Here is a 16,081-nt window from a genome sequence, read left to right on the forward strand (position 1 = left end):
TTGTTCATGAATTCATTTGGGGGAGGTACACAAAATAGAGATTAACATTTTCTTGAAGTAAACTAAATTTATTATCTTCTTACAAGAATGCTTTAGTTGTTTGGTTTTGTTTCAAGTCCTGTGCCTTTTAACTTTCACCATAAAGTATTATTTTTTACATGTCCTTGACAAAGGCTTGATAAGCAGTTCAACTCTTTGGGCAAAGTCACTAGCTCTTATCCGAATTAGAATACAGAACACAGAATAAGTCAAGACAATCCATGACATTTTTATTGAGCCTTTAGTTTATGAGGTAAAGGAAAAGCAGCTCTCTTGAATACTTTACATAGCTGTAGGAAAATATTTGAGACTTAAAGGGAGTTACAGGGGATTATGTTTCTCAAAAGTTGAGATCAAGTAAACAAGCTTTAAATTGTTTAAATTTTCCAGTTGATCTTTCCTTACAATAGTAACAAGCTCTAATTAGCCACATTAGGTTTTTATGTTTGCTGATGTACTGGTGGTTTCAGTCAATATCTACTAATTCTACTTCAAAAATGAGCTTGGTATTTGGTGGAATTCTGTGGGAAATGGTCAAGGAAAACTTGAAAAGTGCCTCTCCCCTAACCACTAAACCATAGCACATTAGGGTTGTGAAGTCAGAAGTAAAAGTTCTAGGGAAAGCCAGAGCTTGTACTAGTAACAATCAATCTCTTGACTGTCCTCCTGAGAGGACAGGTTTGTATTTGACTCAGGCTAGCTTGAGTTTCCTAAAAGTAAACTTGATGATCAATACCTCACTAATGCTACCAACACTGTATTCAAAAGATGTATTCATCTACCGTGAATTAAAAGACAAGTTTAGGTGTGCTTGGTGGTGCACAGCTTTAAAGCCCAGCACTTAGGTTCAGAGATGTCTGCCTCTGCCTTCTAAGGAGAGTCTGCTCTCTACAATGCTACCATCTCTAAGAAACAGAAAGTGAGAAGGCTTTCTTTATGCAGTCTTATGATTTCACACGACATGAATTTAACATTTTGAAGACGACAGAGAGAACTTCCAACCTCAAACCTCATTCCTTATCATCTACAATTATAATAGCAAAACTAATTTGGCCAACAAGAATGAAATCAACAGCTAAAACTTAACTTCCCACTTAACTATCAGGTCAATTTAGTCTAAATGGTCTAGAATCATTGCCTTTCTGCTTTTGTAATTGTTGACAAATTGGGGCCTATCATAGAAATGCTGTAATCATTAATAAATACTTATAAAATGCTTATTTTTACTGTGGTCTCCTTCATTTTACATGTAGTAAACTGTTTCATTCCTATAACACAAAGCGAGAAAGGGAAAAAAAGAACAGAACAAAGTCTGACTACTTGCACTGACAGAAAATACCAGTACCAGTCAGTCAGTATCACGTTCCTGTATCCTCAACCAGGGCAAAGGAAGACTGTCCACATCAGGAAGACTAGAAAGGAATCGTGATTTGGTGGATTACTTCAACAGCATTTTTCATCTCTCCAGGTGGTCTTAAAAACATTTACTCTATGCTTGTGTCTTATCCTATACATTCCCATAACATGCCAATGGAGGTCTAAGAACAACTTGTGGGCCTAAGAATCTGGAATTCGGGTTAAAAGGCTTGGTGGCAAACTTGGGGTGGGGAGGGTGTGTGCTACAAAGGAAAAAGGATACTTGGCGTCCGGCTGTCCTTTCTTTCCATAGGCCCATTCTGGTTCAATCTCCAGTCGAGCCTTTTCTCCTTTGCTCATAGTTAAGAGTGCTTCATCCCACTAAAAGCAAAATAAATTTTTGTCAATTTTTTCAAAAAACATGTAATCAGAGTGATAGATATACCTATTTTTAATTCTATTAGGGATGGAGATGGCTCAGAAGTTAATGGGAACTTAGTGAGGACAAGACTTCAGTTCTCAGAACCCACATCAAACAGCTCCTCCTGAAGAAACCCCCTCTTTTTTAACCTTTATGAATATTTATACACATAGCATATACAAAACACAAAATATCTGTGTGTGTGTTTTGAGACAAACTCTGGTCTATGTAGCCCTGGCTTGACTCCCCTGAAGGCTCCACTCAGCCTTTGTTGAGTTAGAGAGCAAACCTTGTACTTGTCAATCAAGCTACACCTTCACAACTAAAACATTTGACTTGGTGTTTTGTATTATTTTTGAGTTCTATATAAGAGTCTTAGACATATGAGTTCTATATAAGAGTCTTAGACATACAGAAAGCAGTATGTCATTTTTTATAGCTACACTAAGCATTTTGGTTATAATCATTTGAATTTTTGAGGAACTTTAATTTGAACAATGGATAGGGTTCATCCTACTAAGTCTAACATTCTTAAGATTTACTTTGTTATTTCCCATATGCTTGTGCAAACAAAAGCATTCTATTTATAGAAGGAAGAAATAATTCCTGTTTCTGCAAGTATTTCAGTGGAATACATGTTTTCATTATAGGTGACAAAAAGGCTGTATTTTATAGAAAGCCTAAATGTGAAAGGTTGTTTAAGGTTGTTTTCTGACACAGTATCTTACTAAGAAAAATAGTAAAAACTTATATATAGGCACAAGTGTATGAGTCCCTATTATATTAAATTATACTCAGTTTATACCTCTGGGGTTTGTAAATATTGTTTTTTTTTTTTTTTTCAGACAGGGTCTCTGTAGCCCTGGGTTTGCCTGCACTTGTTATCTAGGAGGGGCTGACTTAGAGATCTATCTACATCTTCCTATATATGCTAGGTATAAGCCTGCATGCCAGGCCCAGGATATTAGGAAACTGACACGTGGAAAACTTGTACCAGATCAGCCAGTAAGGATAGTACGATGTCTGTCTGACTTCAAAGATTATTTTTGTTGTATCACCAACCCTAAATTTTGGACTTTAAAAAAATGTCTGTGTGTTGTGGTAGAGTGAATGAGAATGTCCCCTAAAGGGTCATTTAGGTGCATAGTCCCCAGCTGATGACTGTAAGGATAAAGAAAGTGGCTGAAGAGATGGCTCAATGGTTAAGACTGCTCTTCCCAGAGGATTCTCATTCAGTTCCCTGAACCCACATGGCAGCTCACAACTGTCTGTAAATCCAGCTCCAGGGCATTCAACACCCTCACATGAAATATATGCAGGAAAGATACCAATGTATATAGAATTAAAAAATCATTAAAAAAAAAAAAGTGTGGCCTTGTTTGGAGGAGGTATGTTGAGGTTTCAAAAGCCCCTTCCAGGCCCAGTTTCCTGCCTGGTACCTGCTGATGAGGATATAAAAATCTCAGCTACTATTTCAGCACCCTGTCTTTATGCTCCTGGCTATGAGGTCAATGAACTAATGCAACCTTGCCTTTTTATAAGGGTTGCCTTGGTCATGGTGTTCGTTCATAGCTACAGATCTAAGGTACACTTACAGTTTAATCAAGGTATGCTTTCTTTCTTTCTTTTTTTTTTTTTTTAAAGATTTATTTATTTTATGTATGTGAGTACACTGTAGCTGTCTTCAGACACACCAGGAGAGGGCATCAGATCTTACTACAGATGGCTGTGAGCCACCATGTGATTGCTGGGTTGAACTCAGTACCTCTGGAAGAGCAGTCAGTGCTCTTGACCACTGAGCCATCTCTCTAGCCCAAGGTATGCTTTCATATGCTAAGCAGTGTTCCTTCACAAAGCTGCTCTTTCCCCACAGTCAAAACTTTTTAGAGCCTTACACCACAAACAACACATATTTAGAATACCTATCCCTTCAACAGAGGAATGGATACAAAAATTGTGGTACAACTACTCAGCTGTCAAAACAATGAGTTCACAGAATACCTATATACTCATTTGCCATCTTTACTTACTCCTCTGATAACCTTGCCTACTCCAACCTTAAAACTTAAAGGCTTGGCATTTTTCTTCTTCTTTGAACCTGCAAAATAGATTTTCCTTTTAATCACATACTTTTGTTTTAATTATGCTCTAAACTGTAATATTAGGCACTTAAGAACTACACCAAAAGTTACAAAAGTAATCTTAAAACATTTGAAGTATGTTTTGTGCTGCATGCATGCATGCATACCCATACATTTTCGCTAACTAACAGGTTCATGTAACCTCAAGGTGAACACACAAAAGCAGAGGATCAGGACTACTAAATAACATGCCCTATTGCCTTCTTTCTTCCAGCGAGGGAGAATCTTACTGCACAGCTGGGCTACAACTTCTGATCCTAACCTGGCCTTTTGTCTCCAGAGTGCTGGCATTAAGGATATCAGCTACCACATATCCAGCTCATTTTTAATCTTTTACATTAAAACCCTAAAGCGTTTTCACTCTTCAATTAACTACTCAGCCCCATGGGAGTGAGGAATTTGTTCCTATAAAAAAAAGCATTAATATTTGCTTTACTTTTTGCTTTACTAACTTGATACTGAGGCTTGGTCCCCAATGTCACTATGTTGAAAGTTTGAGGGGACCTTTAAGAGGTATTATATGCATAATATTAATGCTTTTTTTTATAGGAACAAATTCCTCACTCCCATGGGGCTGAGTAGTTAATTGAAGAGTGCACTATTGGCAAAGTAGGCAGAGAGTACTGACCTCCCTCAATCATGGCCACACAAGTACCCAGGAGTGGAGAGGATACCACTTCCACTGTTCTTGGAGTGCCACAACTGACAGCCAAACCAAAGCTCTAACAAGTTCAAGAGATCTAAAACAGACAAAACTTTCAAGTTCCTCATCCTTTGCTTGCCAAATAATCAAGATTAGCTAACCAGCAACCCATGAACGGTAAACATCAGGGAAAAGTAAAAGCAAAGGAGGTGAAGAAGGCATGCCATTTGTCTACCACACAAAAGTCAACACTTACTTGTTTGAATGTTAGTATCAAAAACAGTTCCATCTGGGAGTGTTCCTGTATACCAGCAGTGAACAACATCTCCCTTTTTAGGAAAGTTGGTTTTATCTCCCTTTTTTAGAACGGATTTTGTATATTTGGGTGGACCCTAAAATTAAATGCATATAGTTATTTATGTCCTTTTAAAAAGACAACTAATATTATCAAAGTCAGATCAGAGTGATAAACTACCAGTAGCCAACACCTATAAGAAACTTTCAACTCAACAATGAGAATACTATTCAAACACAAGGCCATAACTGAACGTTATATAACTTAGAGCATCTTTGGAAACTTAAGGCATGACTGTGTTCATCATTCCATAAAGTCTCAGAAAACTACTACTAAATTCCTAAGGCATTATGATACCCCTGACACACACAATCAAACAAAATTTGATTTGTACAGGCACCAATAATTGTATTACTAGATTTTTTCCATCCTAGATAATGAAGATAAAAAGTTATGCTGCCACTATCCACAACCTGTATATGACCCCTAAAGAATCTTAGATGGACCCAGGAATGGTGGCACACACCTTTAATCCTAGCACTCAAAGAGGCAGACAGCATATCTGTGAACCCAAGGCTAGCCTGATAAACATTTTGAGTTCCAGGCCAGTCAGTAACAAGATGAGATATACAAAAGAAATACATCTTGTGAGCCACATGAGTACCCATTCGAGTAATAAATTGTATTCTGATTTTTAAAATACTGTCTTGTAACTTTGGCCAAGAATTGACCAGCTTCACATGAATTTGTGCTCATTTCTTTACTATTTTTCCTTTGTCGTTCCAAAGTATAACAGATGAGTACAGGTTTAGTAAGGGAGAGATCTAGAAAGAAGGAGAAAATGTATTTTTTACTTCAATATTCCCAACTTAATAACATAAAACAAGAGCCTTTATTTTCTTTCTCTTTTTTTTGAGAGTCTTATTTCTACACAGGAAAATAAAAAAATTAAGTATTCACAGAGCTTCTACATGTCAAAGCTACAGGTCTTAAAAATAACCCTTTAAGATTCTTTGAATTGCTTCTGGCTCTTAAGAAATTGTGTTTTTACTAGAAAAATCTTTCTATACAAATTTTGGGGGGCCAACGTATGACTACATAGCCTTTGCTATCTTGGTACTCACTATTGTAGACCAGGCTGACCTTGAAGTCACAGAGATCTGCCTTCCTCTGCCTCCTGAGTGTTAGGATTAAAAATATATACCACCACTGGTTCTTAACTCTTCAACAATCTATTATTCGGTCTTATAATAAATTCATCCAAATTGCTTTATGTGTACATACCTACAGATATTAATTTGTGCTTTCTGACCAAGAGGAAAAAAAGCTATGAAATTACCTGGCTTTAATCACATAACTATCTGACTTTACTACACCTTAACTTACACTCTGTGAAAACATACCCAAATGCTTTAAAAGTTGATACTGACTGCTGCAATGGAATGAGCTTATTATAGCTGAACTTAACAATTCTTGTACTGGTTAAGGTACAAAAATCAAGAGTTTGAAACCAACCTAAACTACAAAGTAAAATGTATCTCACCAACAAAAAGATTTTATCCGATTCTTCAAACTTTATACAGCAATGTAAAACTTGAGCTGGGGAAGATAGGACATGAGCTCACATCTTGAAACCAGGCATGGACTGTTTCCATAGCTAGGCACACTATGTTCATTAGAAAGGCTAAAAATAACAAAGTTTCTTTATTCAGCCTGACTTGGCTACAGAATCAGGTTCTTAAAATAGTTCAGAAAGCTTGGGAGCTCTAGCCAGAAGCTACCAGCTCTTTGTCTTATTTCTATACTAGGATAGGGAGTCACTATAGTCCAAATCACTATAGTCCAAATCACAGCTTAGTTCTAAGAAAGTGGCTGCATTCAACCATGCCTCAGTTTATTTTGAGACTTAAAGCAAATGTTAGGTGGGCTTCAAGGTGGGGGTATAAATGACTTCTAGTCAAGTGATGGGGGGCCAGCCTGTACAACTTAGTGAAGCCCTTCTCAAACTAAAATAAGTACTTGCGATTAGCTCAATGGCATAACATTTGTCTACCATTCATGAGGTCCTAGGTTCAATCCCTAGTATGCATAAAGAAGACAAAGGAGAAAGGTAAAATGTATACAAACCTCATCAAGGGTCTCTTCAGACTTGGAATCTTTCTGTTTATCATCATTAAGCTTCACGTTTTTCACCTGTTCAGATACTTTACTTATAGTTTCAGTACCCTTGAAACGCTGTTAAAAAATTATAAAATGAGTACTGAAGACTAATAACTAGGAAGAGTATCTAGAGTTCCCTTTCAGGAAATGAGCATTCTGAAATGAAGACACAATATCCCTCAATGAGTGTAACAAAAGTCAACTTTCCAAGGGGATCACCTGAAAACAAAGTCAGTAACTCTTGACCCTTAAACCACTACATGATACAAATTCTAAACAAGCATCATGACCTTCAGACAAGCAACTAGAGATGTATGCGCTCATAGCTCTTCCTTAAAAATTTTTTCTTGTAAATGATAATCACTTTACAGTAAACAAATGTTAAAACTCTTTAAAAATCTGTTTTTCTTAAAGGCTTATCTAAACCAGTGAATTCTTTAACAAGAGTGTAGAGAATGTCACCTGACTTAATGGATTTATTACTTAAGAATTTAATCTGGTTCCTTTAAAAATACCCCAAGGGCTGGAGAAATGGCTCAGTAGTTAAGATGGCTGTTCTTCTAAAGGTCTTCCCAGCAACCACATGGCGGCGGCTCACAACCATCTGTAATGGGATCTGATGCCCTCTTCTGGTGTGTCTGAAGACAGCTACTCATATACATAAATCTTTATAAAGAAAACATCCAATTAAAAGAAAATAGCCCAAAAACTGAACTGTGTTTTAAATTAGCCTTGCTTGATATGACAGAAAGCCCAATTATGATCACAGCTAAGAAAAACTACAGGTGGGAAAACCCCAACTTACCCTTCAAAAAGAAAACTGTACTTAAAATTTGTGTATAGAAATAAGATTTCTAAATGAAATTCTCTTACTAGGATATTATCACTTACCTTACTTTCAAAAAGATGGTTGTAGGCAGTAACCAAATGGTCCTTATTAGCAGTTTTAGCTACGTTCTTTATGTTTCCCAGTAATTTATGTTCTGCAAGAAACTACAAAGAAAAAAGCTTATTAGTTCAACCATTTTCCCTCAAGTGGAAAGGATCTAAAAGTAGAAATGGAGTCTGGAACTGAGGCTCTAACTCAAGAAGTAGAGGGCTTGACTGTCACACACAAACCACTGGGCTCTGTTCCACACACCACATAAACTGCATTTGCACACCTTAAATCCCTGCACTGAGAGGCAGCAAGGCCATGGCCAGGTATACAGTGAAATTCACCACCAGGCTGAGATACATGAGACCCTGACTCAAGGAAAGAAAAGAAAATGGAGCCTGCCATGATTCTACTCTGAGGCAGGAGGATCCCTTGAGCTCACAAATTCAAGACCAGTCTGGTCAGATAGTAAGGAGATAAAAGTTGGTATCCCTGTCTTAAAACCTAGAAACTTAGAAACAATCTTTTTGTGCTAGCTGCTATGATTTTTAATAGTAATAATGAAGAAATAAAGCAAACACTATTTTTAATCTCATTCTTAAAAAGCAGATTTTAAAATCAGGTATTAAAGGGCAAGATCTATATAGTACATATGGGAGACAGACTCATTCTAACCTTTCTCCCATTACAGAATACACAGAAAAGATTACCTAGACATCTAGCATACGATAAGCAGTTGCTCCTGATAGAGTGCTTTCTGCCATGCCTTTGGAAGCCTCAATCCTTGTCCGGAATGGCTACCAGGAACTATTTTATCTGGACTAAAATCTTACTACCTTAGTCTGGAGACCAAGCTTTTCAAAGAACAGTGTTTAGGCCTAGAGGATAGTCTGATGACCTGAGTTTAATCCATGTGCCCTGAACTGGAGAGAACAGGCTCCCGAAAGCTGTCTTCTGAGCCCTCCCCCCCCCCCACACACACACAGAGTAAGGTCTAAAAGACCCAGGTTCTCTACAGTACAAGATTAGCAGAAGTATAAATTGATGTGGAATAGTCTGTCACATTGCACAAGCCTGGATTTGATCCCCAGAGCCCACACCCAGAGAACTGATTCTTACAAGTTGTCCTCTGAACTCCACAAGTGTCACGGCCCTCATGCCCACACACATTAAGCCAATATATAAATATAAATGTAAAATAACAAAGCATCTTCAAGACTGAGTCAGGATGGAGAGCTCTGGGCCAACTTTATGTTCCCAGTAAGACTGTCTCAAGAAGCAAAAAGTAAGCAACAACAAAAGTTAAAAAAAAAAAAAAATCAATAAATTCATAGTATGTTCATCTTAAAATCTGGTGAAGGTTAAAAACCTTGTGTTTAAAAACCCAATTTTTAAAACACCTTTGTGTGTTTGTGAGTGCCTATGGACACACAAAAAGCATGCATGGTATGTTCAAGTCAGAATTCCATATGCGGGCGTTGCTCTCCATGTTAAGACAGGTTCTTTCTTACAGGCTCACTGGCCTAAGAGCTTCCAAGGATTCTCTAGTCTCCATTTCCCATGAGACATTGTGAGTATAGGCACATACTCCCTCCTACAGCTTCAGAGTGGTCCTGGGCATCCTAACATAACATCACACTTGTAAGCCATTTCTCCAGCCCTTTATTCCAGTCTCCTTCCTTTGCTGTATTTGGAAGTTCTGAACCTCCAAATCTTCTTATTTTCTCAAGCTGTCTCCTGCACCAAAGAGTTCTGTAAGCTACTTTTTGTTTTTGTCTCCACTGCATTTTTCTGTCTTTACCTTTTCTCTCCTTCCTCTCTGTTTGTAACCCTGCCCAGCCTAGAATTTACTGTGGAGTCCAGGCTGACCTGGAACTCAGATCTACCTGCCTCTAGGATTAAAGGCATAGACCACCAAGACCTCTACTACTATAAAAAACTGATTTTAACTGATGAAGGACTGTTGAAAGGAGATAAAAGCTGGTTATATAGAATAATCAGTTACTTCAACACTCTTGTTATTTCTTTGAGATTCCAGAAAAATATCTAAAATACAACTATTTAATGTTTTATGATTAACAAAAATAATGACCATCAACTAATTTAGGTAAGAGAATGATCACTGGGGAAAAGAAATTATTACAAAACTGTTATTTGTTTCAAGTCCCTTGAAATTGTCCAAGTCAGGTCAGCGTAGCCTAAGAGTCTAAAAGAAGGGAAAAAATTAAAAACTTTACATTTTACATTGGGATAAATAAGCTGTTTAAAGACAGCTTAGAGAAGTACAGTATTCAGGTATTAAATGCCTAACTCTACTGCTGAAAATTATAATGGCTTAAGAGACTATCCAGTAAAATGATATACAGGTCTATCTGCAAGGGTGTCTTTCCCTTTCACCCTTGCGTATTCATTCAAACACAGGTCTCCAGGTTACTGCACATGCTCCAAAATATGGGCTGAACCATATCCTGATGCCATGTGTGAGAGTTCCTGAATCTCCCAACGAGATCTTAAGTGAAAAAACAATCTTTTCAAAGGAACCCAGAAACTTTTTTAAACTGAAATAGCAGGACTCTAAAAACACAGGCATGAATAGGTGAATGATGACTGGAAAATACGCATTTAAATGTCTGTCACCAAATTCATTTTCACTTTGGAATCACACAACACTCACTATTTTGACATTTTAGATTCTGGAAAACTGTAGGAAAACCTAATTTAGGCCGCACTTTCTATTTCTGAACAGTAGATATGTGCACAACGTGTACCATCATTCAACAATTTAGCTGAGGTATGGAACAGGACATATATGGCGCAGGGCTGTTATCCCTAGCACTTTCGAGGTGAATGTGAGGTGAGTGTGAGGCTAGTCTGGGCTATGTAAGATGCTGCCTCCAAAACACATTAAGGAGTTGGGGGGTGAGGGTGGACGGAATGAATGACCCTTTCTGAAGGACAAGAAGTCAAAGTCTAACAAAATAATCCTGTGACTACAAAATGGGTGGCTAATATGCAGACAAGGCTGAAAACTGCATTATACAACTAGAATTTTTCAAATCTGCGTGCTTATAATCATAGAAGACCACAATATTAAAAATTCGCATTTAATTCCCCTAAGGTATTTTGTAAAAGGCTTTGGAACGAAAAAGTTAAAACACTAATACATGGGTTTTTGAAAATCACAGATTATAGTTCATTGTATTTAGGACCAGTGTATTTAATACACTGGTAAGACAAACAAGATGCACACGAGACTCCCTCACAGCTTTACACCCCTCCCATTTCCCAGTGGCCAGCACACTCTGAGCCCGGGAAGCATGCACTCCCCGTTCCTCGCCCCCGCCTGAGACGCCAACATTTCAAGGTTCCATTTTCTCAGGTCCTCGGCCCTCACAGATCCCAACTGAGATTTAAATCTACGATCGCAGCTCCTTGGCCTAGGAAACAAGGGCTGATCCCCGCAGAAACTGGGGCGGCCCAAGGGGTGGGAGCTCACGCGGGCCGCTCGGGCCTGGCCAGCACGGGCCACAGAAGGCGAGGGCGGGGGCACGGAGGAATCCGGTATGTAAGGCATCTCCGGGGGGGTGAAGTGGCCCCGGGACGCCCCAGCCCGGCCGCCCAGAAGCCTTTGGTACCGAATCTGAACCGTGATCCTGCAGAAACTTGATAATGTCCTTCTTGGGCAGCTGCTCGCTGCGCAGCTGCTCCACGGTCCATGCACGCTGCGGAACAGCCGCCGCCATCTTCCCCCGCTGCTGCTGCTGCACTGAGCCAGCCCGCCTCAGCCCGGCGCTGCCCCGCCCCCAGGGCGTGGCCCGGGTTTGCGCCACGCTCTAGGGGTGGGTCCTATGCCTTGCTGAGTCAGCCCACATATTCTACGCAGCCCCACCCCTGAAGCGTGGCCTGGGCATGCGCCATGCTCGAGGGGGCGGGGCTTCTGCCATTCTTAGTCTTCTTGGGGCCTGCAGGGAAACTCAGGGGCGGGGCCGCCGTCGTCCTAAAGGGGATTGAGACGTGGGCTAGGGTGATGTCAAGGCTGGGTTGTGAGAGCCTTGTTGAGTAGAAAGATCTGTGGTAGTCGGTTAGCCTGATGAACGCAGTGATGATGTCAAAGCTTATTTTGACGCTTTCTAAGCCCCACCTGTTTATTATTTACGGCCTACTACGTCTTTAAAAGTACAGATTGTAAACTCTTTAAAGAAAATAACAGCATTCGAGTTTTCTGTTTCGTTTTATCTAGTTCTATTCTAATCTTATCTAAATTGACTTAGTACTTGTCCATCAAACAATTTTCACAAAACTAAATGGAAACCTCCCCCAACAGAGTTTTGCCTACAAATTTAGAAGCTTGAATAAAACAATGCAATTAAGCTACACTTAAAATACATCTTTCCGATACAGCAGGAGCTACGTGTGTTTGTACTTTGCTTCAGTAACTGAGGGAACAGAGATTTACTAAAATTGTACTGGTACCCAAGTCTGAAAGCAGAAAGCTATGACTAACAGAACTGCACAAGAACGCTTACTGCTCTAAATCTGTATGCCTGAAGCACTCAGGAGCCTGTATAGCCCTTTACAAGCTGAGGCAGGACATTGGCCAGCTCAAGACCATTTTGATCTACATGCTCAGTTCCAGACCAGAGTGAGCCTCCGAGCAAGACCTTTGTGTGAAACAAAAACATACGGAGGGAAACAGAAAAAGAAATACCATGACAAAAATTTGTTTTAGTTTCTCAATACAGAGCCAGATTACATTCACTTTCTTTAGACAGGCAAAACATTAAAGTTGCCATTTGTAACAGGATAAATGGAGAAAAATATTAATTATTTAACTCTACTTTTGCTTTTACTCTCATCTTCAGGTTTAAATATTCAATCATTTTACGGTCACAATGGATGCTTGCCCTGGGATCACAAAGTTATGTATCTTAACATTGTATGTAGTAGTATCAGGTTAACAGTGATACCTCATTTGAAGAAGAGCAAAAACTACATTCTATTTACTCATGTTACTCTTGGCCTAGCAACTCTGGTAACCAAGGACAACCTTGACCTCATGATTCTCCAGACATCACCTCAGGCCAGAGCCACCACTCCAGGTTTGAGAATACATTTAAACCCGCTAGGGAAAGGGAAGAGTACAAAGCAAAACAAAACTTGCAAAGGCGACTAAATCCAGACACTCGCCCAACTTCGCTCAACACGCATGCGTTTCAGCTGGTTTCCGGAATGGCAACCAATCATCTTCCTGCCGCAAAGTCGGCGGCGGATTCTTCAACCCGACCGGCTGCGGCCAGTCCCGCCCCCCGGGTTCCACTGTGTCACTGGCGGGAGACTGATGGGCGTCCGATCCGTGTCGGTTGCACCGCGGTCCGGGCGGCTTCCTCAGCGGAGCCCCGCTGCTGCTGGGCATCATGAGCGGACGGCAGAGAACGCTCTTCCAGACGTGGGGCCCGAGCCTCGTGCGAGGCGCCGGCGCTCCGGGCTGCGGCCAGCCGCGCTCGCCCGCGGTGACGGAGTCTCTCCCGGAGGAGGACGATGAGGTGCTGTTGGTGGCAGCTTACGAGGCTGAACAGCAACTGGATCCCGGGGATGGCGGCTTCTGCGCGGCTGCGGGCGCCCTGTGGATCTACCCCACCAATTGCCCCGTGCGCGACTACCAGCTGGACATCTCCAGGACCGCGCTGTTCTGCAACACCCTGGTGTGCTTGCCCACCGGTCTGGGGAAGACCTTTATTGCCGCCGTGGTCATGTATAATTTCTACCGCTGGTTCCCTTCTGGCAAGGTGGTTTTCATGGCACCCACGAAGCCCCTGGTGACACAGCAGATGGAAGCCTGCTTCCACGTGATGGGTATTCCACAGTCTCACATGGCTGAAATGACAGGTATCTCAGACAAACGAGGCTTCTGGGGAAAGGCCTGCTCTTGTGGAAATAGCTATGCAGGCAGATTCCCCAGTGCAAATGTGTTCATTTTACATTCTTTACCAAAAGACGTCGTCTGTCGGTAGCAAAGCCCAGTCTGATGCATAAGCTTTCTCTAGTTACTTTCAGAGGTATCTTGTAAATTGCCAGGGTTTTGAAACATTTGTGTGTGGAGGTGGAGGGGTAAGCTGAACATATTTCTTGGCATCCTTTCTGAGGAGTATTTCCCGGTTGAAGAATTTGCTTTTCTCCAGATCTTATATTCTTCTGCAGGAATTCTCTAAAAACATTGTCATTGCAGTTATAGATAACTTATAGTTATAGTCGGCTTTGACCCTTGGGTTGCATCAGAGCTCCAAGATATAACATGATGATTGTCCAATTTCTCTCCCTTTAAGTAGACTACCAGAGCATGAGTGTATTCAGAAAGTAGGCCAGGCTGTTTAGTCTATAGATGATGGTCTGAAGCTTCACTGCCCTGCGGTGTGTTTCTTCACTTTTGTTTTGAGACAGGGTTTTGCTGTATGCCTTGAATTTCATATGTAGAACAAGCTAGCCTTGAACTTACAGATGACTTACCTCAAGCTCCAGAGTCCTGGATGACAGGGGACTGCCCCCACACCCTACTCCACTGTCACTTTTATTCACAGGTTCAACTCAAGCTGTCAACAGGAAGGAGATATGGTCTAGCAGGAGGGTTCTTTTTCTTACACCTCAAGTTATGGTAAATGACCTGACTAGAGGGGCTGTCCCTGCTGCCCATGTAAAGTGTCTTGTGGTTGATGAAGCTCATAAGGCTCTTGGGAACTACGCTTACTGCCAGGTAATCATTTTGTCAAATGCATATATTGTTAAGGGACATTTGGGGAAGTAAGTCTCAGTGATGGGAAATATTGCTACTGTGATTATAAAAGCCTTGCATTCACTCTGTCAGAGCGGAGGGTGATGGGAAATCCACTCCTTTGTCCATTCAGATCTGTGTTTGCTGCCCCCCTTTCTTTTTTCTTTTTCTTCCCCCTTTAAACTCCCAGCCCTTCTCTCCTTTTCTTTCTTTCTCTTTTTTCTTTTATGAGACAGCATCTCTCTATGTAACTTTGCTGGCCTAGAACTCACTATGTAGACCAGGCTGGCCTTGAACTTTAGAGCTCTGCTGGCCTCTGCTAGAACTACTGGCATATGCTACCACACTGAGCACTGCTATCTTCTTAACTTTAACAGGCCATTAATGTCAGATGTGGGTTCCGTTTCTTGCCTTCCTTCCTAATAAGAATCTCCAGCTTTAAGAATTTGCTCTTTGGGGCTGGAGAGATGGCTCAGAGGTTAAGAGCACCCAACTGCTCTTCCAGAGGTCATGAGTTCAATTCCCAGCAACCACATGGTGGCTCACAACCATCTGTAATGGGATCTGATGACCTCTTCTGGTGTGTCTGAAGATAGCGAAGGTGCACTCATATAGATAAAATAAAATCAATAATTCTTTAAAAATAAATAAATAAACAAACAAATGATAATTCTTCGTAGGACAATACCGAGTAATACAGTAACAGTCTAACTTGTCTCCATGGAAACTACAAACTCACAAACTGGCAGTGAAATCAAGCCTCTGACTTTCCTTCTTTCTCTTCCTATTCTGTACCCTCCATCCTAATAGCAGCACTTGTGATAAGACGGCCAGCTTTACTTCCTGTTTTCTATACTATGCAGTAACTATACAAGCCTAAACGCAGAGGTCAAGATTCCAATGAGCTCTCTCCTCCTTCTTACCTCCTGCATGGATATTATACATCTCCAGTCACCAGTTCTGATACACTTATAATGCCAGTGTGCCTGAGGCTGAGTCAGGAGCATTCCCAGTCGGAGGCCAACCTGGACTCACGGGGAGATGCTATCTAAACAGTAACAATAGCACAGATACCTTCCAATTGGACATGTTTAAAAGGCTACTTTGGCTACAGAGACAGCCCAGCAGTTAAGGGTGCACACTGCCCTTGCAGAGAGTTCTGTCCCAAACCCCAGGTTGGCCACCTGGAACTCAAGCTCTACAACCTATTCTGGACTTGAAGGCACCTTCAGTCACAGGTACACAGTCCCACTTATTCACACCCATATATACACAGCTAAAAGTAAATTAAAAAATATTTAAAAAATAAATGCCTTTATGACAAATCCTGAGGTGGGAGAGATGAGGGTACACTGACTTAATAGATAGAAGAAGGAAGGAGAA

The 16,081-nt window shown here is 40.8% G+C and overlaps 2 protein-coding genes across 6 annotated transcripts in view; one reads left to right on the plus strand and one right to left on the minus strand.

Annotated features, from left to right (window-relative positions):
- Positions 1-54: 54 nt before the first annotated feature.
- Positions 55-11,698, minus strand: Fkbp3 (FKBP prolyl isomerase 3). The gene is given in 7 exon segments (NM_001106736.2): positions 55-560; positions 1,679-1,776; positions 3,847-3,914; positions 4,857-4,992; positions 7,023-7,130; positions 7,947-8,048; positions 11,568-11,698. Coding segments are annotated over 7 exon segments (675 nt in total). The 5' UTR covers positions 11,676-11,698; the 3' UTR covers positions 55-505.
- Positions 11,699-13,240: 1,542 nt separating this feature from the next.
- The window catches only part of Fancm (FA complementation group M), a 53,391-nt gene continuing 50,550 nt past the window's right edge, over positions 13,241-16,081 (plus strand). For 4 of the 5 annotated variants that reach the window (XR_015621896.1, XR_015621897.1, XR_015621895.1 and 1 more), the window contains exons 1-2: positions 13,241-13,818; positions 14,508-14,680. Coding sequence is in view for 2 of the 5 variants with exons in the window: in XM_087553216.1 (XP_087409342.1) it covers positions 13,347-13,818; positions 14,508-14,680 (645 nt within the window). In the remaining 3 variants the exon portion in view is untranslated. 5 annotated transcript variants of the gene reach the window in all.

Source organism: Rattus norvegicus, chromosome 6 (assembly GCF_021556685.1).
Source record: "Rattus norvegicus strain SHRSP/BbbUtx chromosome 6, alternate assembly SHRSP_T2T, whole genome shotgun sequence".
Lineage (NCBI taxonomy): Eukaryota > Metazoa > Chordata > Mammalia > Rodentia > Muridae > Rattus > Rattus norvegicus.